The following is a 26,855-nucleotide window of genomic DNA, read 5'->3' on the forward strand; positions in this document are numbered from 1 at the left end:
CGTCCCGTGGGAGGGACCCCACAGCACAGGGGACAAGAGTGACCGAGAAGGAGCGGCGGCAAAGAAGCACTATAGACTGACCATAACCCCCATTCCCCCCTTCCTCTGTGCCACTCGGGGTGAGGAGGTGGAAGAGGGTGGATGGGGGGGAAGGTGCTTTTGGTTTCTTTCCTTTGTTTTTCACTTCTCTAGCTTGTTAGTAATAGGTAATAAATCTTACTATCTCCCTATGCTGAGTTTATTTTGCCCTTCATGATAATTACTGTGCGATCTCCTCATCCTTATCTCAACCGTTGAGCCCTTTTCATCGTATTTTCTCCCCGTTCCTCTTTGAGGAGGGGGAGTGAGAGAGCGGTTGTGGTGGAGCTCAGCCGCCCACCCGAATAAAACCACCACACAGGCTTGTAAAGGTTTCTGAGAAGCTCCTCTAGGAACTGGAAATCAACCCCACGGATGTGGCTGCACAGTCACATCTCCCAGTCCAAGTGATCCTGAAGCAGAAATATGCTAATTTAAAAAGTACTAAGGTATTGTCTGATCAATAATACTCAACCCAAGCTGCATTTCCAGAGCTAATTCACGCATTGATTTTCTCATTGATTTGCAGTAAGCACTCAGTTCCTAGCTGGATTAGCAAAGGTATTTAGATATTTAACTGAAATCATCTTAGTAGTCTTAGTTATCTTAGTACTTAAATCAAGTTGATTTATGGTCACTGCACAAGATGTGATCCCACCATTTCTCTTGCTCCTTTTTGATAGTTCATAAACACCTTTAAAATCTAGTTTTATATGCCCCAGTCATTTTGAAAATGAGGAAGAGTCTCCAAATTACTTGGGCTTTGCAAAGACTTTTAAAACATGGGCCTGAACATCTAACCACGTACCCTATGTCGGGCTAAGTGGAATTTCTTTCTGCCTGGGAAATAAGGTCATGGCTTGGTGTTTCAGTGAAGTTTCTAAATATTTTTACAGCTTATCACCAACCTGTTAAAGGATTCACAGATTCTGAGCTACCAAAGACACTGGCAGGCTATAGATAAAGTGACCAGCTGTATCATTGACAGCGCATTTGGGAAACATTAACCAAAAGTAAAAGCCTTTTATAAGAAGGCCATAAAATGGTAGGAGTAATTATGTTTTTCCAAAGTTAATCATTGACTTCTGTTTATTTGACTTTTTATAAAAAACTTTTTCCTTTCTCTCCTCAATGGATAAAACCTATAAAAGGCCTGGAAAATTGGATTCAGCCTCTTTGGTTCACATTAGCCATGCATAAATGCTGATGAGAAGGAGGTAGAGAAGCTCATCTGAGGAAAACTACTTCATCGGAGGTTCTCAGCCTGGACACGAACATGTTGGCTCACGTCTTGCTTCTCTGTGGTCTGAGCGCTGTTGTGATCCCACAGGATGTCACAAATCAAGCCCAAATGTTTCTGGCAGAGTTCAATGTGAGGGCAGAAGACATCAGCTATGAAAGCTCCCTTGCCTCATGGAACTACAACACCAACATTACCGAGGAGACGGCCATGAAGATGGTAAGTGCTCCATTCTACGGGTTTTAATAGTGTTTTAGGAATCTGATGGTTACTTTACAGTTTGTTTTGGTTCCACCATGGTTGACAGAAATTTGGGTGCTGCTTTGGGAGCTTGCTTTCACTCACTGGAGGTGCCTGGGCCATTAGCAGCCTCTGCAGCCTAGGGCTGGTGACAGGGCTGCCCTCACACTGCATGGGCATGGCCAGAGGCTGGACTTGCCCTCAGCCATGACCCTGAGTCACCCCAGTAAGTGGGGGGAAAAGGTGAGGGAGTGCTGAATGTTTGGACCCAAAATCAGCTGGATGGAGGGGGGCACCTGCCTCCATATTCACTGCTGTCCTGAGCTTATCCCTGTCTTGTATAGGGGACCCTATTCTTTATAGAGTGGGAGACCTTCTGACCACATTCATCTCATAGCCCTGGCTGTTAGTAGACTGGCTGGGGGTATTAAACTGGAAAAGTGAGATCACAGATTTCGAAAAGCCACCGGTGGAGTTTGCACCATGGTGTTCTAGAACATTGCTTTGAAAGTAAATATCTATCTGGAGGAAGGAATAGAGCATTTTTACTTGAAATACCTTGCAGCACAGTTTGCCCTGCTTTCCAACACCAACATCTTGCTGTCCCAGTCAACTGGGTCTTTTGGCAAGTACTGTGTTTGTCTAGAGCACTCAGCCATGATCTGACTGGCTGCTAATACAGCCGTGCTGCAGCCTGGCATCTCATAACCTTGGAACCTCTAAAATGAAGAAAAAAAACCAACCAACCAAACAAAAAAACCCACCTTGAGTTCTGTAGCTACTTACATTTTAAAGTTAAGTTGAGTTTTAGAGAAAAACAATTCAGAGCATAAAAATGAAGGTGAACATCCTACATCTACTTTTGTGTAACGGTACAAGTCTTCCACTTGGTCTTATAGCTTAATTAAAGCATGGTTTAATTATAGTATTTCTTAATTAAAGCAAGGAGACTGGTTGCTGGAAGAAATCCTAATGACTAATCATTGTCAATCTGGAATGTTTTCCAGTGCACCAGGTACTTAAACTGTAACGTTTCCAAACACGTAAAATGAAAGCCCCATACAGCACTTTCAGCATTAATGAGATGATAATAAAATACGTGAGGAGATACCAGCAATAAGAACCAATTAGTCCAGTGCTCAGAGAGGACGTTTTTCTGTCGCTTGATCTCTTTCGTAGTGCTGGTAATAAACCCACTGCTTCCCCTCCTCCCTGTCTGCTGGAGGAGCAGAGTTAATGACTACTGTCCCTTTTGGCTCCTTCCCATCCATTTTCCTTGTAAATTGGGCCACAAACCTCATAACTATTCCTCTGACTTATCAACCAGTTTCTCTAATTAGGGAAAAAACAGACACAAACTGTTTTCCCCCAGCTTTTGCAACTAAAGAGCCCCCTCTCCTGCCCCACTGCTCCTAGAGCACCTCTCCTTCCCTGCTCAGGACGAGTGAGCAATTCAAATGCAGATTTGCACAGCGCTGCTCTTCCTCTGGGTGCTCATTAAGCTCTTGCCCAGTGAGTTTTGCAAGCTGCTGAGCAATGGGCGGACCTGTTTGCTTTGCTCCTGTGAAGGAGGAGTGTTTGGAAAGCTTTCTGGAGTCTGCATGGGCATGTTATGTCTGTTGCTGCCTCTCTCCATCAGAGCCTGAAGCAGGAATGGTTGGTCCATCTTGCACAGGGCTGGACAACTCGGGCACAGCCCTGGAGAAAGTGTTGGCCTCACCATTCATTTGTTGCATCCTGATGCCTTAGCAGGGTGGGACAGGCATTGCAGATGCCCTCTTCACAGCCCAGAAAGTTCTGTCATGTGCACAATTAATAAAACTGTCCCAAGGGCTCAGATTAGCACTACTCTAGTTGCCAATTTGGACAGGCGATGATGTGCTAATCTATGTACAAACATATACAAAGAAAGATGAAAAGAATAAGATGGACCTTTTAAAGATGGTCTCAAGTTCAAACAGTATGGTGTTGCTTCATGCACTGTAATTTGGGAATTTCACATGTATGTAATTGCAACAGTGGAAAAAGCAACCTCATGTAGAAAATTCAGGTTTTGCATGCCTGATTTAGGCACCTGTTTAGAGCCTCCCATGCCCACGTATAATTTTTTATTTATTAAAACTTCAGGAGAAAGTGATATTTGCATGAGAGGACTCAATATCTTGGCTGCTGCCTGTTACTGCTACTAAAGCAGAAATGGGCAATGACATCAGGTCACAGCCCTTTTGCGCCCTGACTTGTACCTGTGCTTTGTTAGGCCCAGGTGAGCCAAAGGAAGCACTAAAAGAAGAATTTACGGTGATTTAAACTAGCAGGGAGCACAGCTAGATGATGCAGGATCAATTATAACAAATATGTTATGAGGAGACAGTCCTGCTTTTTGCTATTACCAAAGAAAAATTGTTATCAGGAAATGGAAGTCAGAAAGTTCTCCAGCTGCACAGTGCAAGTGCTAAACCTACAGTCCACACGTGGACTCCACAAACAAAGCTCTTCCCCAGAAGAAATACTTTTGCTTGTTGAGTACATCAGGCTCTGCACTCTTTCAGGGAAGTAACCCAGGGCTTATGTGAACCTCTTGCAGAACGAGGCGGGTGCCAAGTGGTCCGCGTTTTATGAGGAGGCCTCCAGGAATGCCAGCAGTTTCCTGCTATCTGACATTCAGGATCCTCTCATCAGGCTCCAGATCCAGTCTCTCCAGGACAGGGGATCCTCTGTGCTGTCACCGGAAAAATACAGCAGGGTAAGTTGCTGAGCACAGCTTGTTTGCGCCAGGTGAGCGAGGGCACGGTGCTGTCACCACCCTGCTTGGCTGAGGATCATGCTTTTTACAGGAGCACGTACCTGTGCTAGGTGACCTCAGCAATATGAGGGGCATCTGGCTTAGGAAGCTGCTTCCCTCTCAGGTCATCAGCTTGCTGTGTAATCCATGCCATAAATTGCAAACTCGCACCCGCCTCAGAGTTGCCCTTGCACAAATGGCCAGGTTAGTCATACAGGGAAAGGAGGACCTGTGTCAAGTGCATGGCCAAGTCCAGAGCAAGGGCAATAAGCAGAAGGAGATGGGAGGAAGGATGTTCAGCGAGCCAAACAGGTGGAGGCAGAGGCAACCTTTTGTTCCCTGCACATGCTGCGTTGTCAGGCTGTGAAGAAGCGGGGATGCTTCTATGCAGCAGGCGCCCTGGGATGCTTGAAACTGGTGAAGGTCAATGGACCCTTTCCACAGCAAGCTGCTGAAGGCCAGCATTAAGCAAGATTCAGAATGAGGTTTGACATTTCCACGGTAAAGTTCACGTAAAACTCATGTGTATGGGTAATGAGCATACATGGAATTGGATTGAGCATCTCTGAAGACTCAAAAGGGATCTATAGCCCAGCTCTTGAGGGTTGAATTAGTTTCTTATCGCTGGAGATCAAATTGAAACAAATTGCTCAGAAAGGCGATCCTGCAGGCCTGATTATGGAAGGATCCTGTGATTTTCTGGCTAAGATCAGCAGTGTTAACCACTGCACACGAAATGCAGCAGGCTGGCTGGACATCCTGTTTGGCCTAAATGAGATGTCTCTCTGGAAAGACAGATTGCCTTGCTGGAAATGCTGGAGGATCATACAAATATGTTTTTATTTTTGAGCACAGCAGTGCACTGATGGTAATGTTGTCTCTGTTGAGGAGGTATTTTCTTCAGTACTCTTCACATTTAGACACTTGCAGGTTCCTAGATAAATGGCGTTTGGGGCTGAAATGATTGATTTTCACTTGAAAAGTGACTTTTTGCACAGTCTGATGGGATTCCACAGAAATATTTAAATATTTTTCACTGACACAAAAATTTCCCAGGGTCCCCACTCATTTTAAAGCTGACAGAGATAAAGTTAGAGCTAGTCGTCAACGACCCCTCCCACTGACAGCTCTAAGTGGTTCTGGTTTAAAGCTTTAAATGCAGAAAAGCCTAGTCCTAAAGGAAAAGCTAAAAGTGGTGCGTGCTTTTCAAGAGGTACGAAAACTTGAAAACATTAATAAAAAAAAGATAGAGCAGTGTAGCATAGCTTCTGAGCTGGGTGATTTCAGATGCACTTGGCCTTCAGCTGACCCAAGACACAAGCAGTAGCTTCTCTGTGGTGGAGTTTAAGCATTGGTGTGATGTCACACTGGCAAGCAGTCAGCCTGACAGCCTCTGCAGATGGGGCCCTTCTTGCTCTTGCTCCAGAACATGAGCTACTGGGAGGCTTTAGGTGGGTCCACATTCATGGGAGCGTGTTGATAAACTTTATTGCTTTATTGCTGCTGTATATTGACAGTTCATGTTCATCGAATGCAGAGATCTGCTGACTGGATATTAAGGACCTGTAGATTACATCATATATTCGAGAGATTATCTGTCTTTTCCAGTTAGGTCCTGGTTCAGTAATACATTCGGGCAAATTCTTTCATTAATCTCTGCTGAGTTTAGACATAAGCTTAAATGTTAAGCTGGTGGGTGAGGCATTGAATCGAGCTCTTAAGGAATTAGCATTATTATGGCTATTATTAGCATTATTATGCATTATTATGGCTATTATTTTGCACAGAGTGTGTTTCTAATGGGCTGTCTCACATCTAATTTGTAGCTGAGCACCGTGCTAAATACAATGAGTACCATCTACAGCACTGGGACCGTCTGCAAAACCACCGAACCATTCGACTGCATGGTGCTGGAGCCAGGTATGGCATTAACAGCTGCCCATATGGTGCCCTTCATATCGCCATCTCAAAAAGAGGAAGGAAACCCATGAAAGGCTCCTGACTGCAAGAAAACAGGCTGTAGTTCCCGCAGATATATCCTGCTATCTAAAGCTTAGTCATAATTTCATTGTACCTTGGAGTCCAGGGACCTGCAGCAGGCCTGCAGCAGGAGAGGGCTGCTCAGCTTATGTGACAGCCTGCCTGTCACCCGGGGCTTGCCCACGCTGTGGAAAGTCTATAATTTTCTCCCCTGGCATCCAAGTCTTGCTGGGCTCAACATCGCATTGAGGCCAGTCTCAAGAACACTGTCAAGGCAAGGGAAGCTGATGCAGGGAGAGAGCGTGGTTAATTTGAGTGACTCATGATCTGCTCTGTGTCTCTTAAAGATAAGAAGGGGAAAATCTTAAATCAAAAAAAGGTGCAATAAAATAATGGGATTTTTTAATGTATCAAACACAAAGCGTTATCTTCTTAGCTCATGAAATTTCTTTGGCTTTGGCTCATTTGCCTGCTGTGAAAGAAAATAAAGAGATTCTGCTTTTTCAAGGCCTAGTACTTATATATATATTTGTTGTTCTGACAGGTCTGGATTCTATTATGGCCTACAGCATAGATTATCACGAGAGACTGTGGGCATGGGAAGCCTGGAGAGCTGATGTTGGCAGGATGATGAGACCGTTATATGAAGAGTATGTTGAACTTAAAAATGAGGCTGCAAAGCTTAATAGTAAGTTGCTTTTTTTTTTTTATGGCTTCCAGAAATGAAGAATTATATCTCAATCTTGCACACTTTTCACAGAATTCGCAGCCCAGCCTGTTTTGCACATTGATGATCAACATTTTGTGCATATTTTGCTCTGAGTGTGCATGATGCCAAATAAAAGGTAGTGCAGACAGGTGCCAAGGACCAGATCAGAGTTATGTCACTAGCCTGGAACAAAAGGGGGATATCTTTAGTGGCACTTTTCCCAAATGCCATAATGTATCAGAGCCCTTCACTAGACACTGCCTTTTCCAGAACTGCACTGCTTGTGACTTGGGGGCAAACACGCTCAATTTAAAAGGCTTCTGAATGCTGCTGTGTGTCCTTGGTGATTTTTCTTCTTTCCTCTCGGCCTTCCTGCACCAGCCACAAGCAGTGTTACATTTTAAAGTGTTCTGCCCCAATTGGAATGATCAGGTTTTGCAGGTCTGGGGCAGCAGATGCAGCCAGGTGCTTTGAAAGGATTTTGCACTAAGGGAAATGTGCTTTCAGTCAGAGATCTCCCCACAAATCACAGGGTATTGTCTTTTCAAGGAGCAATGGCAGGCTGCTGCTATTTTTCTTTGGAGGACTTCTGAAATAGCTGCTGAAGCAGTTACATTATCTGCCTCTTGGCAAAACTACTGCTGGATCACCTACTTTCCTATAAACCTTGTTTCCTGAAAACTGCTAATCTACAGCTAGAGATCAGCTTTGAGACATTATACTCCAAAGAGTTGGACAGGGGAAAAAAAGATTGAAAATTTTAATCAGGCGTAGGCATCACTATGACCTTCCCCTATATCACTAGGGAAAAGACCTCAGCTATGAACCATTTTGTCTCCAGGCTTGATGGAGCTCAGTGGACTGGAAGATGTAGCGCCACTGGAAGCTGAATTTCAGTCCTGGTGTTGCTTTGGTTTTGGGGAAAGTCTGTGGCCCTGCACAGGGTCAGCAGGGAGCTGTGTTGCTCCTGCTGGCTGAGCCACGCCATGTGCTGCGTCCTGGAGTAACGCCTCCCCACTTTACAGGTTATGCTGACTACGGAGATTACTGGAGGGCAAATTATGAAGCAGATTACCCAGAAGAGTATAAATACAGCCGTGACCAGCTTGTTCAAGATGTGGAGAAGACATTTGAGCAGGTAGGGGCAGGAAAATGCCTTTACCAAGTACAGGGAATTGTGTTTTGTGAGGGTAGGCTCACGTTTTGATGTTGTGAAGGAAGACTAGACCTGCTGTAGACAGCCCGGTCTCAGTCTACATGAGGTTAACAGCTGTTGGGGGTCATAGGTGACCATTTTTACCTCTGCAGCCATGCCAGGACAAGCCCAAAAGAAAGGCGCAGAGAGCACATAGGCTTGTATGAATTTCTGGAGTGTCCTTCTCCCCATGATCCTTTTGTTGCAAAAACTTTGCAGCCAGCCTCTACTAGGGCCTGGCGCCCATTTCCACCATCCCCAAACAGACACACCACATAGGGACAGTGCAGCTTGGTCCCTTTTTGCTGCTCCATGCCAAAGGCTGCAGGTTCATGAGGGGAGAATTTTGTCAGAGACACCTTCAAGGCTCTCTGCTCAGGAAGGACAAATTGGGTAGAGACAAGACAAATTAATGTGCTTCCTTCTCCTTCTCTGCCTCCAGATAAAACCTCTGTACCAGCAGCTACATGCCTACGTGAGGCACCGTCTGGAGCAGGCCTACGGCTCCCAGTTCATCAGCTCCACGGGATGCCTCCCCGCTCATTTGCTGGGTATGACAACGCGGCTGTGTCGCGTGAGCCTGGCCTTGTACACAGGATGACCATCTTCAAGGCACATGGGAACAGAGTAATCTGCCTGTTTAATATTAACAAACAGGGTACAGATAAGAGAAGGGGAGAGGAGAAACAAGGAGTCCCTGGGAGAGATGGCAGAGGTGCTTAGCAGCAGAGGCAGGTAGGGAAGGCAAGCATCCTGCCTGCTGGAGCCATGGGCACCCAGCTCAAAACTCCAGCACAGCACAGCGACATTTCTCTCCCCTTGGTGGCACTTGTCTTCCTCTGAAATGAGACTTTCAGAGAGATTTGTATTCTTTCCTTTCAAATCTTGTCCTTAGCAGTGGCATTTCATGACTTTGCCTTCAAAGTGAGCAGCATCAAGCTGCTGTAATTGTAATGTATACGAGCACAACAGCAGCAATCGCATGGGCAAACAATATGGACATTCAGTTTTAAGCAGACCTTTGGAAGGTGATCATTCCTGAAACTATACTGTACAGCTAGTTTTGGGAAATAAAAGGATTGTTGATCTGACTTTGACTTATGCATGGCTTCCCAGAACTGCTTCTCTCCACTTCACATCTGGATCAGACCTATGTAGGCATGTAGGAGTCCCTTCTTACGATATCACACAATTTATAGAACTGTCTTATGATATCGCACAATTTATAAAACTGTCTTTAACAATTTAAACAATACATAGTCAACCATTTAAAGTATTTCTATGTTTCTTTCTCTTTTGAAGGTGATATGTGGGGTAGATTTTGGACAAATCTGTATTCCTTGACTGTTCCCTATCCAGCCAAACCAAACATTGATGTAACTGATGCAATGGTTCAAAAGGTAAGACATGATAAATTCTTTATGCAATATGCATTATGTAACGAGTTTAGGTAGCATAAAAATTACACACAACATGTCAGCCGGTGTCTATAAAACTATAGCTGTCCAAAGGCAGCCATGCCACCAGCAAAGAATTGCTTTCTGCATCCTTTTTTGCTCTTCACCTTAATGTGTTCATTCATTTTCCACTGTACTTTTTCTTTCCCTTAGTTGTTCTCCTCTCTTTCTTCCCCACCCTCTTTGACTGGCTTAATCTTGGCTCCGAGTCTGTTTTCCTCAGAGACACCTATCCATTAAGAGATATATTTTGTTGATATAAATATTTTAGGACTCATGGAACTGGCTGTTATCAAATATGACCTTTGCCAGCCATTACCATAATCAAATAGCTTGTATGTTGCAGTTCTTTTTTTTTTTTTTTTTTTTGCCATTCTTGTTTATTTGGGTACAGCTAGGAAACTGCAATTCTGCCTGTTATCTTTTGATAACTGCATAGCACCATAAGGTCTGTGTTTGAGATCTGCAGTGTTAACAACCATGACACCTTTGCCAGACCGACAATGTGGATGAAGAAAACTCTGTATGCTTGCCTAAAGCATGTTCCTTTTATAGAAAATGAAGGTGTTAAATGGAAGTTTTTGAATTGTGATTATTTACCTGAATTCTACCCTCCTCACAGAGGAAGTGCTCCATTTAAATGTTATACTGGCAAGAGAAGGAATAGCTACATTTGATTCATAAGCAGCTTGCACAAGTGTGTATGAATCTCACAGAACTGACCCCCCCTGTAGTCTTAAATTACTTATACCAAAGTACCACCATGAGGAAAAGAAGCATTGCTTACAGAAACTCAGGGATGAAGGCTGGACTCATCCTTGTTCATGCCTAATTTAGGACTGTTGTCCAATTTAGCCATCTGCCACGTAAATCTCTGCAAAAACCCATCCCAGCCAATGCAGACCTCCTGCTATTGAGAATAATTAAACTGCCGACTGGCATTTGGAAATAGTCTGGTCATTAATGTGCAGTTACAATCTGATAGACAACTCCCATAGATATATTTGCCAGGTTTTATGGTTCCGGCCAAGACCCCCTCTCACACGCATTTGCTACGAGCGCAGCTCCACTCCCTCAAACAAGTTGTTCCCGACTGAAGTGGCTGAAGAAATGGATCCCAGGTCTGTCGTGCTTCTGACCTTTTTTATCTCTACCACCTTATCTTTTACTAAAGGCTTCTCTGGTCTGGGTCATGTGCTATCTGCTGACTCTCTGAGTGCAGAAGCCTATTTTGTTTGTGGGGAAAACAGTTCCAGTTCCCAGCAGAATTTACGAAAGTGCCAATGATGGACACTGTTGCCTGACTTTCAGTAAGCCAGGTGCTGACCTGAAGTCCCTGACAGACCAGTGTGAAGTCAGCTGTGCTGTTTTAAGTTGACTGTTGGGAACGGGCTCCATGCAGAAGAAATGATCAATGGTGTCATTGTTTTTTCAGAACTGGGATGCAATGAAAATATTCAAAGCTGCTGAGGCCTTCTTCAGCTCCATTGGCCTCTACAACATGACCGAGGGCTTCTGGAAAAACTCCATGCTCACAGAGCCGACCGACAACAGGAAGGTTGTCTGCCATCCTACGGCATGGGATATGGGCAAAAATGACTACAGGTACTGCAGTTACTGTAGCCCTTTCTCATACCATCTCCTAGAGCATTTATGTTTTCACTGAAGGTGCACCATGCTGTTTTAAGATTTAATTGTTCCTTATTCATTATTTTTATTCTGTCTAATAAGAGAGGAAAGGAAAACAAGGGAGCAGGGAGCCTGCGGGATTGTAAAACTTACTGTGTAGCTTTTCCTGTGAAGATCTAAGGACTACTCTCAAATTTAAGCAGGGAAGTGACTATTATTTACATGAACTAGAAAAATAATGACTATGTTCCAGGGCTTAAAGAATAAACACAAATGCAGGTGCTTGTTGGTTCCATTGGGATTTCTGGTCACCTACACATTCTGCAGCAATGGCACAGGTCCCTGGGCAGCAAAAGAAAACCTCCTGAGACGCCACCTGCTACCTTTAGCTGATGGATCAGAATGGGTAGGCAGACTTCCAGAGTTTCATGAAAAACATCAGTCAATTTTGTATTCCGGTAAGGAGAGAGACTACAAGTTCCCACACAGTGAAGTGTCCTGGAGCAAAATCCATCCCCTCTTGCAGTCCCCGCAGCTCCCTGGTGAAAGAGGCTGGTCCCCAGTAGGGCTGTAATAAAAGCTGCCAGCCTCCCTCCTCAGCACTCTGGGGGAGGAGAAAGGAAATTGCATTTGGAAGAAATAATTTCCTTTATTAAATGGTACCCCCATGAGTGAAAGCAGGAGTGACCAACACAGTTTTTTTTGACGCTGCCACCTGCTTAAATTTGACGACGGATGCTCACTCCAACATGCACAGCAAACTTATTGCCAAGTTTCAGGGAACACCTGCTTCTTACAAAGCAGCCATTTTCCCATACTCCTGGTTCACTAGGTGAATGGATGGAAGTGTTTTGCTGAGTTCCTCTCCAGACCTCACCCTTGCAAGATAACCTCACGCCATGCTAGGATTGCTTGGGGCGTGGGGTGCTCGCTGGCTCTGGAGGCTGCTTTGCCCCGCAGCGGTGGCCCAGCCACCATATCTCTAACCACAAACACTTTGCCCTGGTGTGCAGGATCAAGATGTGCACCAAAGTGACCATGGATGACTTCCTGACAGCGCACCACGAGATGGGCCACATCGAGTACGACATGGCATACTCTGTACAGCCCTTCCTGCTGCGGGACGGTGCCAACGAGGGCTTCCACGAAGCCGTTGGTGAAATTATGTCACTTTCTGCAGCTACGCCACAGCACCTGAAATCCCTCGACCTCCTAGAGCCAACTTTCCAAGAGGATGAAGGTAAATAAATGCATAAAAACTATATACTTAACTGAAAACACTCACAGACCTTTTTTTTTTTTTTTTTTTTGTAGCAAAGTATTTTGTCTGCAAGCTGAGTGAGCAACTCAGAGGCTTCTGCAGATTCTGCCCCAGCAACTTATCAGCAATCCTATTTTTTCCCCCAGATCACATCATGAAGCGAGGAACATGACTTTATAATGCAGCTACATAATTTAGAAACAAATAGCTAGCTCTTCATTACTGAACAAATTGCAAAATCTTCATAGCTCGCCTAGATGAGACTCCAATAGTCTTTTCAATTTCTCGAAGACTATTTTCTTGAAAAAATTTCTTGATTGCATAAAGACATACCTTTCTCTACAGAGGTATGCACTTAGCAGTTAAAATGAAACTGAAGCCTTGAGATTTACATCCCTCTTTTATGTGCATATTGAATGGACAATATAGGTGGTGTAAGCTCTCATTATAATGCAATTTGTTTGCCTTCTTGGAGCATTGCATTATAAGGATGGAGATGTACTAAAATCTTCAACTTAAAATTCCCCATCGGAGAATGGCATGTAAATACCAAGGTGTTAAATTATTTAAGAAGTGATGGTGGTGGACAAATAGATACAGAATGGTATACATTATTTAAATGATCTTTCCTCATGTGTTTTTTTTTTCCAGTAGTATTCTTCCTTCCACTTTTTTCTTAGTAAAACCTCTAACTCAAACATCTGTAAGCATTAGCTGTAATAGGAAGCAACTTTAGTTGCCTAATTGGATACTAACTGCTAACATAACCGTTACCTTAAATACTTCTCTCTTCAGAAACTGAAATCAACTTTTTGCTCAAACAAGCGCTAACGATTGTTGGAACAATGCCTTTTACTTACATGCTGGAGAAGTGGAGGTGGATGGTTTTTAGGGGCGAGATTACAAAGCAGGAATGGACGAAGCGGTGGTGGGAGATGAAGTAAGTTTGAGAAATGAGGATTTTTTTTTTCAATCGACTCTGCAAAACCATCCCTTCTCAGTTACTCAACGCAACTGAGATGCCTGTAGCCCCCGGTGCAGGATCTGTTTCTCAGGATGTTTCTACAAAGCCCAGCAGAGTGCCATGTAGAAACACCCAACGTGGTGAAAACATGGTGCAAGGTCTCACAAGCAGTCTATCCCCATTCGCACTGTGCTCAGCTTTGGGTAGCTTCCCTACCTTTCAGCAGACTTTCTCCTCATTTCTAATGTCAGCTTCTCTGATAAAGACAGCCTGTGGCCTTTGCATGGGATGTTCCAGATCCCAGGATCAGCATTGCTGTTCCCCATGATACACACCTCAGGACATCTTCTTAGCTTAAGTACGGCTCTCTTCCCTGAGTCTCACTGGGCACATGCTCCTGTTTGCTCCCCACCTCCCAAAGGACAAGTGGAAGGTGAAGTTCATCACACATGCCAATCCAAGAGGCATACAGATATCAGTCTAACAAACATCTCTGCATGCTTTTCTCCTTAGCTTTTCCTTCCCACTTAACAGTGTGTTTGGATATAAATTGTCCAAAAATCTCCAGACTGCTTCTTTCCTATGTATTGATATTCCTGCTAACTACCACCTTTCTCAGTCAAGAAAATACACTTCCCTTGGTAAGTAGCAGCCAGAGGTGCCTTTTCAGGTTGTTCCCCACCAGCCAATCTATTTCCACCTCCCTGGAGTTCAAGATTAAAAAGAGGCTTGATTCAGGCTGGAGTCCATCATTTCCCAGGATGGTTAACATAGGGGCAGAAAACTGCAAAGAAACCAAACAATCCCCACACTGAAATTGGAGTCTACACTCTAACAGGAACACAAACAGTGAGCCTTCATCAACAAACAAAATCTGTAATAAAACTTGATGTCAGCAAGCCTCCTGACCCACCATAAAAAATCAATCAGCTTTGATTTATTCAAAAGTAGCAGAGATGTCAGAGAAATGGAGAGTGACAAATTGTTCAGGGAAGCTTATCACATCTGTTGTAATGACACTGCAAAGCTTTGTGCTGAAACAAGACCTTGTCATCCAGGTTTACAGATAAAATATTTCCGTGTAAGTTTATTACCATTTTCAGAAATTAGGGCATGGGCTTGTTTCCATAGTACTGATCAGGAAGCATGCTCTCAGGAGAGGAAAAAAAGAAGAAAACCCTCACCTCCATCCCAGTGGGACAGCAGGTCGTTCACCTTTTGGGCCACCCAGTCTCTGCATGCGCTTACCCAGCACAAAACTTGGGGTGTCCCAGGGTATGAGGTGTGTGTGAAGCATGTCTTGTAGGATATTTCACACCACCAATTACTCCCTGCACACTCTGCAAATCCTTTCCTTGTGCCATCAGTATCAAAGCAGCTTCTTTGTGGTCTCCAGCTGTGGAGCAGTATTCTTTTGGGGTTACTGAGAGCTGTACGTACCTCTTGTGTTTGGAAGGGAGAGAGCTACCCGTAGGTATCTGACAATACAGAGGAAAAGAAGAATCTTTTTTTTTTTTTTTTTTCTTTCTTATTAACTATTAATGAAAATCCCGTGGTTTTTCTTTCCTCCATCTCCAGGAGAGACATAGTTGGTGTTGTCGAACCAGTCCCTCATGATGAGACGTACTGCGACCCTGCTGCACTGTTCCACGTGGCCAATGATTACTCATTCATAAGGTAGCTCCAACCTTGCTCGATGTTTAATTCATGACTTACGTTTTGGGTGCAGAACAAGCTCTGATTACCTAAAATACATCCTGGAGATTTTTATGACACCATCTTATTTTGTTTTACATCCTGACTGAAGGCAACTGATTTCAGTGGGGGTTTTTCAGTAGACATCAGGAGCTTCACTGTGCCAGTCTCTGAATGGCCGGGAAGCTGCTGGATGTGTTGCCAAGCACAGCAGCTTTGTGCTGCCATCAGACTGGTGGGATCACATCTATATGATGTGCCTGTCTCATGGGGAGACTTGCCTCATACCACTGTCTCTCAGGCCATGCACATGCAGCCCTGAAGAAACTATCTCTGGTCCCTCTGTGTCCCAGCCACCTCATCCTAGAGGCTCAGCTGGAGCAGAGATCTGGGAAAGGAAAAACCTTGAGCTATGTGGCAGCAAACAGGTTTGGGGCATTTCTGCTACCTTTGATCTTGGCATTTTGTTAAATCAGAGTTAGCACAGCCTATAAATTCCAGCTGGCCTCCCATCACTGCAGTGCTTCTTCCCAAGCAGGAGAGAGAGCTGGAGCTGCAGAGCCTCACAGAGTCCAAGGACTTGGGATTTTCTTGACAGACAACTAACAAAAAGTGTGCCTTCCTTCTCCCTGCCCTTCCTGTAGGTATTACACCCGGACCATTTACCAGTTCCAGTTCCACGAGGCGCTTTGCAAAGCGGCCAAGCATACCGGCCCGCTTCACACATGCGACATCACCAATTCCACAGCAGCTGGTGGGAATCTGAGGTAACAGAGACAATTCCTCATAAGTAATAAGTCAGAGCATAGCAAAGCCTAAGTCACCCGTGAAAGCTTCCAGAGTCATTGAGGTTACACCAAGAATGAACTTAGCTTGAAAATTTAGCATTTATCTTGTCAATTCATCTTGACAATTTGGCTAAATTTATATCAGCTGAGGAAGCAAACCTCAAAGATTTAATCTCCTGTTAATGAAAAAATAATTTATTTTTGTTAATAAGAACGATGGGAGGAAGGAGAAGATTCAGAAGCCCCCTCCCCCAAAAAAAAAGAGAAAACTTTGATATTGATTGCAGATTGTTTTGCTAGGTGCCTAGACGGAACGTGGCAATAACATACATTGTCTCTCCTTCCACATACACAGAGGATTGCTTGAATTAGGCAGATCTAAGCCCTGGACTCAAGCACTGGAAAACTTAACAGGAGAGAAATACATGAATGCAACACCTCTACTCCATTACTTCGAACCTCTATTTAACTGGCTGCAAAAAAACAATTCTGGCAGATACATTGGCTGGAATACAGACTGGACTCCATGTACGTACTGCTTGCGAATTAAGGATAATAGTTGGTCCGCACAGCCCTTGACCAGCAAAGTTCCTGTCTATTGTAGCTGTTGAAGGCTCTTCGTTATATGAAGACAGGGTTATGGGAAATATACACTGAGCAGTAAGTTTTACTCACAGCAAGGCAAACCAGTACAGAAATGCTACCATTTCTGTACAAACCAGTACAAAACGCTACTATTTTGTTTGCTGTCATGTGCTGTTCAAAGAAGGGAGCTCAAGGGGAGGAAAAGGAGGAGTGAGTGGGAAAATGTGTTTTTCAGCCTGTTGTGATGACACTGAGTGTTGAACAGTCCATGCTGTATACCTGTAATCACCGCTAGTACTGGATAGCCCCGTAACTCTTACAGTGCTGTGCCTGTCTCTGGCGATGAGATTCACCTAGTCAAACATCAGTTCCTGCTTCTGAGCTGCCTATTCTCCGTGGAGGGAAAGACATGTTTCCTTCATTAGATGTCTAAAGAAGGCTGGAGGACTGTCCTCTAGACGTGCTCTTTCTTTCAATCTACAACAAAACAAGTCTCGGGTGGCTGACAGCTCAGATGCAGATGTTGGCATTAGAGACAGCTGAAGGGAAACAAGATAAATCCCACCAAGCTGGCCAGGTGAACCTGCAAGGAAACTGTAGCTATCCCAGCATTTCCCAGCGACTACCTTTATGTCACTGCAGCTCTGACCCAGTCCTTGTTTCTTTTTCAATCAGATTCTGAAAACGCCATCAAAGTACGCATCAGCCTGAAAGCAGCACTGGGGGACAAGGCGGTAAGTGTGCTTGCACTGGGACGCTCTGTGTATTGCTTGGGCAACAGGAATGCTGTGCTGGTCACTCAGGAAGAAAGGCAGGGTCTGCCTGGCTTTGGGTCTGAAAAGTGGCATCAGCTAAGAAGGGGGGTTATTCCATAGATGTCTTATCTGAGTTTGTGGTCAAGACTGCCTCTACAGTTAGCAGTGGGACCTCTACTGGGAGTGGTCTCACCCATAGTAAGAAAGACATCCCAGCTAGATGAGCTAAGTTACACCATGGAGGTACCAATCTTTTTTTTTTTTTACCTGGACGGCTAGCATAGGGGGACCTGCGTACCTAAAAACTGCAATATTTTGCCCTGCTATGCTGCTGTGGCTAAGTAAAAGATAAAGCCTCTACCCACATTTTTTCCTAATTTCCATCATCTTGACCACAGTCAAAAGTTATCAGAATAGCTACTTCACATTTGAATATGAGACTAAAACAGAGGGGTTAAATCCCACCCTGTATTCTCAAATGGTTTCGCACTGCAGCTCTCCTATCACCGCTCCTTTGTAGATCTTTGTTTGCCTGTTCGCTGTAGCCCTGAGGTATTCTGCTGCCCCTGTGCAGGCACAAGCTCTGTTATAAAGACTGGGAGGGGCAGTGCAGCTGCTGTGTTTCAGGGGAAGAGAAGGGCTTTCCTTCCCACGAGAGTTGTCTGCTCTCCCCGATTACGCCAGCTGGCCCAATAAAATGTATTACAGCAACTGACAAAACTCATCAAAGCAAAAGAGGGCTCTTCAAGATTTTAAGCAGAGCATTGGCTTGGCCCATTTGTTTAACCCAGACACCTGGCTGAAAATTTGCTCCTTATTCTCACTGTGTCTCTTTGTGCCAGTCTCATGGAGGCATCCTAGAAGGTTTCAGGGCAGACACTTTGCTCCTGTTAATCGCTGTTTTCACCTTGCAGAGCGTTAGTAATTTTCCAAGAAGGAGCATGTCATCAGGCAGGCCATTTAGACCTGCACGCCGGAGCCTATTGGACTAGCAAGGACGCAATACCTTGGGCTCATTTTTCATATGAATTGATGCTCTCGCTTCTATCACTCTCTCACATGCAGGCCCCACTGGAATTTTATTGCTTCCTAGACCGCTGAGTCGAGTTAGATACAATTCAAAACTGATATCAGCAGCATGAAAAGGTTCCCTATTACAACACATTTATTAGTCATTATGGTTAATGTTTAGCTTAATACCATTTTTATGCCTGCCTTTTGCCATCACAGCCTTTTGTTGTGCAATTGAGCAGCTGTAAAACAATCTCATACAGATTACTTAATTTGAATTATTGTATGGACAGTAGGTTCCTATGCTCTGAAGAACAAGCCGTGCATTTTCCTCTCACAACCAGTCCACATCACCAACTTGCAAGAAACCTTCTCCATTCGGCAGCTTTATACTTTGCCCCAATTTTCACTTCTGTGGGGCTCCTGGGGACGTGTCTCTGGGCACTGGTGTGTGGAGAAGTGGGCAGTGCCACACACACGGACTGTCACTACACAGAGCAATATGTTTGGGCTGCTTTATGCAGCTCACGGCACACAGAAGCCGGGAATACGGCGCAAGTGTTTAAGATTATTTGGAGGTATATTGCTCCATTAGGACAGCAGAAGGCATTCTGAGTACGCCAGCAAATCTTTTTGCATTTCTGCTCTTTAGCACTGGCTAGAATGCAAAAGGAGAGATCCCCTGCTCTTCGGCAGAGGGAGGGAGGGTGCTACTGGGGGATGGGGGCACTGGAGGCAACCACGGCTCACACAGGCGGTATTGCAGCCCTTAGCTACCTACCCTGGATGTTACCAGCAGGGAAGTTCAATAGCACAAAGTGATGGCAAATTAAGCACCCAGGCTCACAGATGGGCCCATGCCAGCTACGCCGGAGCGTGTTCGGCTGCAATTACCCTGCTAACTGTTCTCAGGCTGACGAGATTAAAGCTGCAGCCACAGCATCACCAGTGTAGCTGATGAGCCTGAAAACACCCACAACTTTGTTCCAGCTGGGGCATTAAGCAAGGGCCCTCTCAAGGGAAACCGTTAAAAGTCCCTTGCCAAACCATTCTGCATCTGTCTTATCTAAAATAAAGGCTTTCATGAATGGGAATCCCCTGACCACCATTTGAAAATAAACTCGCCTTCAAACATCAATTCAGAATTCTCCACTGGGTGTCTGTCACACCTGTGGTCACGTTGTAAAAGGTGGGCACAAAGGTGGTGTTTGGAAATGGAAAGCAGTCATCCTGCAGGCATTTACGTGTATTTTATCATGGAAAAGCCTTTTTGAATTAGAGGCCAGACTCGCACTGCCTTTCAAGCTACATGTGGGGGTCCTGCAGGGAACGCGGGACATTCACTTCACTCTGAAAGCCAAGCAGCCCCTGTGGCGAACAGCAGGCACCAGACTAGATCTCTGAGACGCCTAGGGACAGTGTGCGGGCTGTCATTGCTCACACACAGACCAGAAGCCAGCCAGGTACTTCCCTCCACACAGCCAGTAATGTTATTTATAAAGGCACTTGAGAGGCACACTGGCAATTAAAGTACATTAGACTTAAAAAGACAAAATACTACAGAAAAAAAATAAATGATTAAAAGCAAAGGTGCTAAGTACAGAAAGCAGCAGTAGAGGAATCAAGCTCAATTAGCTCCTGGTTAAAAATAATAATAATAATAATAAAATCACTATGGAGCCTAAAGATATTGGGATAAACAAAAATAAGAGGAACCCCTCCCCAACAGCCTGGCAAGCTGTGATGGTGAATGCTGCCAGCTGCCTGAAATAACGAGTGGGAAGCGCTCCAGGGCAGAGCTTCGCCTGGCTCCTGGTGAACAGGAGAACACCAGTGCCTTGCCAGGGCAGGGGCAGACAACAGCTCCTGCCTTTGCTGGCAGGAGAAACCAGCCTGCCATGGGGGGAAATGAGGGCTGCTCTGCCAGGGTCACCAGTGTCTTTCTTGGGGCATGATGCAGCACGGACCAGTAGCCGTGTGGGCTCCTCCTGTTCTTGCCTGTGGTGTGTTTGTCTTCATTTTATGCCACTGTTGACAGGAGGACAGAGTGGAAGAATGTGGCTGGATTTTATAAAGCCCTGTTACAACAGAGCTGTCTTCTACCGCACCTTCCCGAATGATGCTTGAGAAAGTCAGGAACGGTGTAAAACTATTAGTGACAGCATTTATAGGCATTCCTGCAATGCAATCAAATCCAAGCCTTCAGGGGACAAAAAAAAAAAATAAAAATTACCAGATAGTTCTGAAAGGAATTTTCCCTTTGTGCACACGTGGTATTGCGTAACGGGCCGGGGTGCGTTGTCAGCTCTTGAGGAGGTTTTTGCCCTCTGTGAAGCTCCCAGTTCCTGCTCCAGAGAAGCTGGGTTTGACTTCTGTGCCCCAGGATAACTTTGGACTCATAAGGCAGGCTGGGAGGAGCCTGAACATAAGCAAGGAATTTTTTATATTGCCTGTTTGTTCTTAAGGGAAGAACAGTAGAAATACTGATGCAAAGAGCTTTCCACCTCTCTGGGCATAGGAACCAGCATGGGCTTTTGAAATTCCCACTCGGGCTGCATTTCTGTACCACAAGCATCAGCACCAGCAGCTCAGCCCTTTTGGCCCTGGCAGATGCAACTACTAGCTTAACCTGCTGATCTGAATCATGAAGTGCTGTCATCATTATGGTTGCTTTATTATCCTCTCTCTAAAGCACAGACTATGAATTGCAGTAACTGTGACAGAGCACATGTTGCTTCTGCTGCCTTTGCATCCTGCAAGGCAGGACTGCAACATCTTCAGCAGCCCCACATAATTGCAGAGGGATAGCACGATGAGCTGTCTGGCAGTGGGGATGCCTGCTTGGTTGTTCTTCTGCAGAATGCCCAGATTAACAGGGATAAAATGTTTGAGTAGGTTCCTGAAGTGCTGTCATGGTGCAAATAAATAAAACAGAAGCGCATGCCAAGCATTGCAATTACTATTTCTTTTTAGAACGATTTCTTAGTGTCAGCTAACTTGCCATACATCTGTCACCTCCGGTGAATCTCTCTTGTGCTGTTTTTGCAGTATGAGTGGGATAAAAGTGAGCTCTTCTTGTTCAAGTCATCCATTGCCTATGCCATGAGGAAGTACTTCGCAGAGGTGAAGCTACAGAACGTTGACTTCCAGTGAGTGGCTTGCCTAACCGTGCTGGCTATGCCTGTATTACTTCTTGCTCACTAGTGGTATGGGTTGGTGGAATTAATTGTGATTTCTGTCAGATACAAAGAGGAATGGTGATAACAATGTTAAACATCAGCTGGTTGTAAAAGGCAAGGTGCCAGCTTCATTACATGCCGTTCTTTCTCTTCCCCAAGAAGCACGAAGTTCAGGAGTAATGTGCTAAAGTTAGGTAACTTCAGTGGCTGCAGAGGCTTTGTCTCCCACTGCTCATCAGTGATGAAAGTGAGCCTTGAGAATTTCTGCCCAATATATACATGGAAATATCAGAGAAGACACATTGGTTAGAAATAAAAATTTCCAACTATATACATGTACGATACTGAATATCCAAGAGGTTTTGAGCCCAGGAAAGATAAACTTGTTGATCATAATGCACTAAAATTCCATGCAGACTTACTAATCTTATATGGGTTTACTTACAAACATAAAATCTATCATCTGAGATTGATTTTGGTAAGAAGAAACACCATTTTTTTAGGTCTCTTGGAAAATTTTCAGAAGCTATGTATTTCAAATATTTGATATTACTTTATAGAACATCAGTCATGTAACGTCTAGGACCTATTCCCAGCAGAGCATAAGAATGATTTTTTATTTTTTTTTCCACTTGGTATTTCATATATCACTTCCCTCATGAGAATTGCCCTAAACACTCCTTAGAGAGCCTGAGCACTCTTTGTTCTGTGTGCTGATTATGTGCTTTGGAAAATTATGCCAAGGATTGTCCCAGGTATAGAGTAGACCCTCTCCATCTGAGGTTATTCCTTAGCACTTACAAAAAGAATTTCTAACAGGATAATAAATTTAATTTCCAAGCTGAGGTCACTAGGAAGCTTTCTCTTAGCACAGACTAGCATTAGCTATTCAATGCAACCATTCCCTTACCTGAATTTAAAGCTAATGTCATCTCAATAACCACGAAACCTTTCTCTTCTGTTTCTCAATCAGGGCGACAGACATTCATGTTGGGGAAGAGACGCAAAGGGTCTCCTTCTACATTACTGTCAGCATGCCAGGTAATGTCAGCAATACTGTGCCCAAAGCTGACGTGGAAGATGCCATCAGGTGAGATTTTGCTTTCTGGGAAAAACAAAACAAAACAAAACAAAACTAAACAAAAACAGTGTATGAAAGGATGGAAGGAAAAGCAGAGCTTAAGCCTGCTAAAACAGAAAGGGTGATAAGAAAGTCAGTTCTGCAGTTAAAATGGAAATACTAGGAGAGAAACTGTTATGATAGAAAGAAAACAGTCCATCTATCTGATGGTGTCTTGGACAGCAGCCAATGTAAAATGCTTCAGGGGGCTTGTAAAACTGTCATAACACACCTAATTGCATCATACTTTGCCAGGAAATATCATTGCTTCAACTTTAACGGGAACTATTCTATATTCTGAAATACGAGGCATGGTAATGGTGTGTACATGCATGAGAGCACGTGTGTTTTCTTTCTCTCATTAGAGAAAATTCAGTGCGAGAATTATTGTTAGTGACGACTGCAGAATGATGCATTAGAAAGAAAGCCAGTTGTATTTGATTGTAGAGAAAAGGAGTCAGAGCAGGAGCTAATTCCCACTTATGGGTCAATGAACAGCTCTTTTATAGCACAGTATGAAACCACTGTCAGTTATTACTGTAAAAATGGCAAGTAAAACTGCAAGTCTGCAGATGGTCACGGATAATGTGCAGTGGGAAAAAAAGAGGGCACAAATCTAAAAGTAGCAGCAACATGAGATGGGGTTGAAAAAGCAGTTAGAGAAACTGGTGAACCAAGAGGGAGGTATGACTATGAAAGTCATTGTCCAGATCAAACTGACAGAAGCAGAGGTTCAGGAAAACAAGATACAGAAAAGACAACAGGGAAGGTATTTTCAGGGCAGTAAAGAGCACAAATCGAGGTTGTGGAAGGCTGTAGGAGGGAAAGAGAAGAAGGCAAAGCTGTGGTTTTCTGTCATATAACCAAGAAAATTATGGATAAAGAGAATAAGAGGCAAAGCACAAATAGAGAATGAGATCATAAGGCATAAGTCTGCTTGCCGCATTTTGATAACCTGTTAAGACTGGGTTTAAGAGCTTAGACAGTGTCTGAACATGTCACTTAAGCTGCAACATGTTAAGGGCTTAAGTTATCATGCTTGTTACCCGCCACCCTGTAACAGAAGGAATATGGATTTAGCAGTACCTCCTGTGCAGCCTGTTCAACTGAGCAGTTCAGTGGGAGCTTGGCATACTGGAGAGTTACAAAGCAACTGAGAAATGTTTATTTCTTTCCAATAAACGTGTGAAACTTTTAATTTCCTCCTGACGGCAGGATGTCTCGGGGACGAATCAGTGAGGCTTTCAGGCTGGACGATAACACGCTGGAGTTTGTGGGCATACTTCCAACCCTGGCCACACCTTATGAACCACCAGTCACCGTCTGGTTAATTATATTTGGAGTGGTCATTAGCCTGGTTGTCATTGGAGTTATTGTCTTGATCATCAGTGGGCAGAGAGATCGAAAAAAGTGAGTAGTATTTTTGACACTATAATCACAACTAGAGGGAGAAGTCCCGATGGTTGACTCATCAGGGTGCTTACAGATGGGCCACCAAATCTAAATGAAGCAAATCAGGGAATTACTGCTTATCATCTCCCTCCCTTCAACAGTAGTGGCTAACGGTTCAACTCCCTGCCTTTCAGTGCATGACAGCTTTGGCAACGTAGTGAAAGTCCATTTTCATTAGCAGTTTAGCCAAGGCAGCTGGACATGCTGCGGCTGCAGAGAGCTGTGGCACAGCCAGGCTTCTGCCAGCCCTGCTGCAGGGCTGGTGGAGCAGCCTGTGTGTTGCGTGCTGCCTTCGTCAGTGGAAGAATTTGCCCGCATTCGTCAGCACCTGCAGTCTTCAGTGGTCTTGTTGGGGGTTGTCCAGGAATGCCATTTCTCTTAAATATTATTGCATTTTCACCAATATGGTTGGGTTGTTCTTATATGTCTCTCTGATAATGGGATTTCTGAGAATGTAGTGGGCTTGCTACTGTTCCCCTTAAAGACAATGAAAAATTCCTTCTGGCATGAATTTTCCCAGTTGAGAACAACATTATTTGCAATTGCTTATTCTGTGGATCCAGAAGGACTTGAACAGAGCAGGGTCTTGTAATATAAAAATAATTTCTATTACAGGCAAGCGAAAAGAAGAGCAAGAGAAGCAGAATCAAACTGTGAAGCGAACCCTTACGATGATGATGGAAAAAGCAACAAGGGATTTGAGTTATCTGAGGAGACACAAACATCATTTTAGATGACATGGGACAATAAGGGTTTCTGTTTTTCGTTTGGTTTTGGTTGGTGTCTTTTTTCTTCACTTCACTTGTAGCAGTGATGCCTAGCAAGGACCAAAACGCTATGGATGTTGTCAGACATCATGACTTCTGGTAGACCCTGAATCTACTGGTTCCTAGACAACAGTAACTAATTCTGCCATTTGTGTGGTAACTGAAAAACATGCAAAAATGCAAGATGTGTATGTCCTGTGGCTTTTCTACAAAATATGTGCATCATATTACACACTCTCTCTTCTGCTTTTCATAGATGTGCTGCATCCAATTTGCCTTTGTTTCCTCTGTAAAGAGATATAACCTCTTGGAAGTGTAGAGCTGTACACAGATCAAGGCAGACAAGAATAACTCATATACTTGTGATGCCCATAAGGAACATCATGATCTTTCCAGATGGAGAGCTCAGAAATCTATCTGATAGACAGTGAGGAAAAAACAACAACTGTCCACCACGAGAATCTTAGTGATGAAGTACTCAAATTGATATGAAATAAATGCATTTTTTGCACCTACGGGAAATCTGTATCATTGTAAAATGGTTACAGAATGAAGACTAACCAGCACTGGAACTTAGGAAGCTGTAACATAAGTTATTTTTCTAACTGGTTTATGGATATGTATTGTAGAGACCAATTAGCACATAACCCCTCAAAAACAAAAAAATAAAAATAAAAAGAAAAAATCCATTCTGTATTGTCATCTGAACATGAAATACATTTTTAATACTAGATGATCAGTACTTCAGCCATTGCCTCCACTATTACAAATACTGCATATTACAAATAGAAATTGCACTATTACATAAATAATATTTCTTACTATAGTAAATTTACTATATTTATTATATACTATAATATATTATTCATACCATTGTGTAATTATTATTAAAAATAATTATCTCATGGATATGGTCGTAAGCTCACAAGAAGAATTTACACTGTATATGCATGGGTGTATAAATTGCTGTCTGCAGATCCATTTCTGACAATTTTATTTCATAGTTTTGGGAGTTTATTTTCTTAAATGTGTGTGTGTGTGCATGTGCAGGCATGCATTCATGTATGTAAACATATATGAAAGTAAAAGAAACCAGGCCAGGAGCTGTGCAGAAGATAAGAACTCCATTTCATGGAAGAGTTTCTACATTTCAGCAGTTTGCACTGTTACAAAGCTCAGAGCTCTCAAAATGCATAACAAAACAAACCAATAAAATAGGACATCTTCTCCTTGCCTTCATTGACTATATAGGGAACTTGGAAAAGCCCTGGTTTCTGTATGCTTGAAGTTAGATATGATGAATCCCCTGTAGTATTTTATGAAGTAGTGTATCATGACCTTGTCAATTGCCCTAGATTCTCCTTTTGATATCTTTGTACCCAATACTGTTGTCCTGTATCTGTCTCTAGTCTTCACTTTCATCAGCTGATATATTTTATGCAGAATCTCAGACATGTAGCATGCACTTCACAAAACAATGGGGTTATTTTTAAGACTGGCAGATTGCAAACAGGCAATCTCAGCACCTCTCTGTAACCACACATAAAATAAATGTTATTAATGTTAAATATAAGAGCTCCAAATTGACGAAAAGCTAGGCCATTAAATGACATCACTAAATTCTGAGAACCTATATACAGACTCTTTCTGCTATATGGTGAGATCCTGAAAAAGGTCTACCCATTCGTCCCTCCTCTGCTACGCATTTTCAGTGGAAACTTGGATGGAGTTTAGATACCTGAGGATAGATGCATAGTACCACTTTAGATGCTCTAAGGTAAACTGCCCTGTCTCCAGCTGTCTTGGAGCAGTGGCAGCAGAAGGAGCAGGTGTGTTGATATGACAAATGGCAGAGCTTCTGTCCAAAGGGATATGAATACACTCGATGACTGGGTGTTGTGGTTTAGCCCGGCTGGCAGTCAAACACCACACAGCCGTTCGCTCACCCTCCCTCCTCCCTCTCCGGGA

General features: G+C 43.8%; 1 protein-coding gene across 1 annotated transcript; it reads left to right on the top strand.

Annotated features, from left to right (window-relative positions):
• Positions 1-1,354: 1,354 nt before the first annotated feature.
• On the top strand, positions 1,355-24,883 carry ACE2 (angiotensin converting enzyme 2). The gene is made up of 18 exons (XM_035542223.1): positions 1,355-1,537; positions 4,143-4,301; positions 6,167-6,260; positions 6,865-7,008; positions 8,055-8,167; positions 8,667-8,775; positions 9,527-9,624; positions 11,117-11,286; positions 12,324-12,550; positions 13,367-13,511; positions 15,114-15,212; positions 15,875-15,997; positions 16,374-16,546; positions 17,279-17,337; positions 21,418-21,518; positions 22,522-22,638; positions 23,884-24,078; positions 24,736-24,883. Exons 1-18 carry the CDS (start codon positions 1,355-1,357, stop codon positions 24,851-24,853), a joined length of 2,427 nt encoding a protein of 808 aa, XP_035398116.1. The 3' UTR covers positions 24,854-24,883.
• Positions 24,884-26,855: the final 1,972 nt, after the last annotated feature.

This window comes from Cygnus atratus, chromosome 1 (assembly GCF_013377495.2).
Source record: "Cygnus atratus isolate AKBS03 ecotype Queensland, Australia chromosome 1, CAtr_DNAZoo_HiC_assembly, whole genome shotgun sequence".
Taxonomy (NCBI): domain Eukaryota; kingdom Metazoa; phylum Chordata; class Aves; order Anseriformes; family Anatidae; genus Cygnus; species Cygnus atratus.

Coding starts and splice junctions, on each gene's coding strand:
- ACE2 (XM_035542223.1), top strand. CDS start 1,355: ATGTTGGCTCACGTCTTGCTTCTCTGTGGTCTGAGCGCTGTTGTGATC. Junction 6,261..6,864: donor CTGCATGGTGCTGGAGCCAG/GTATGGCATTAA, acceptor TTGTTCTGACAG/GTCTGGATTCTATTATGGCC. Junction 21,519..22,521: donor CTACAGAACGTTGACTTCCA/GTGAGTGGCTTG, acceptor TTTCTCAATCAG/GGCGACAGACATTCATGTTG.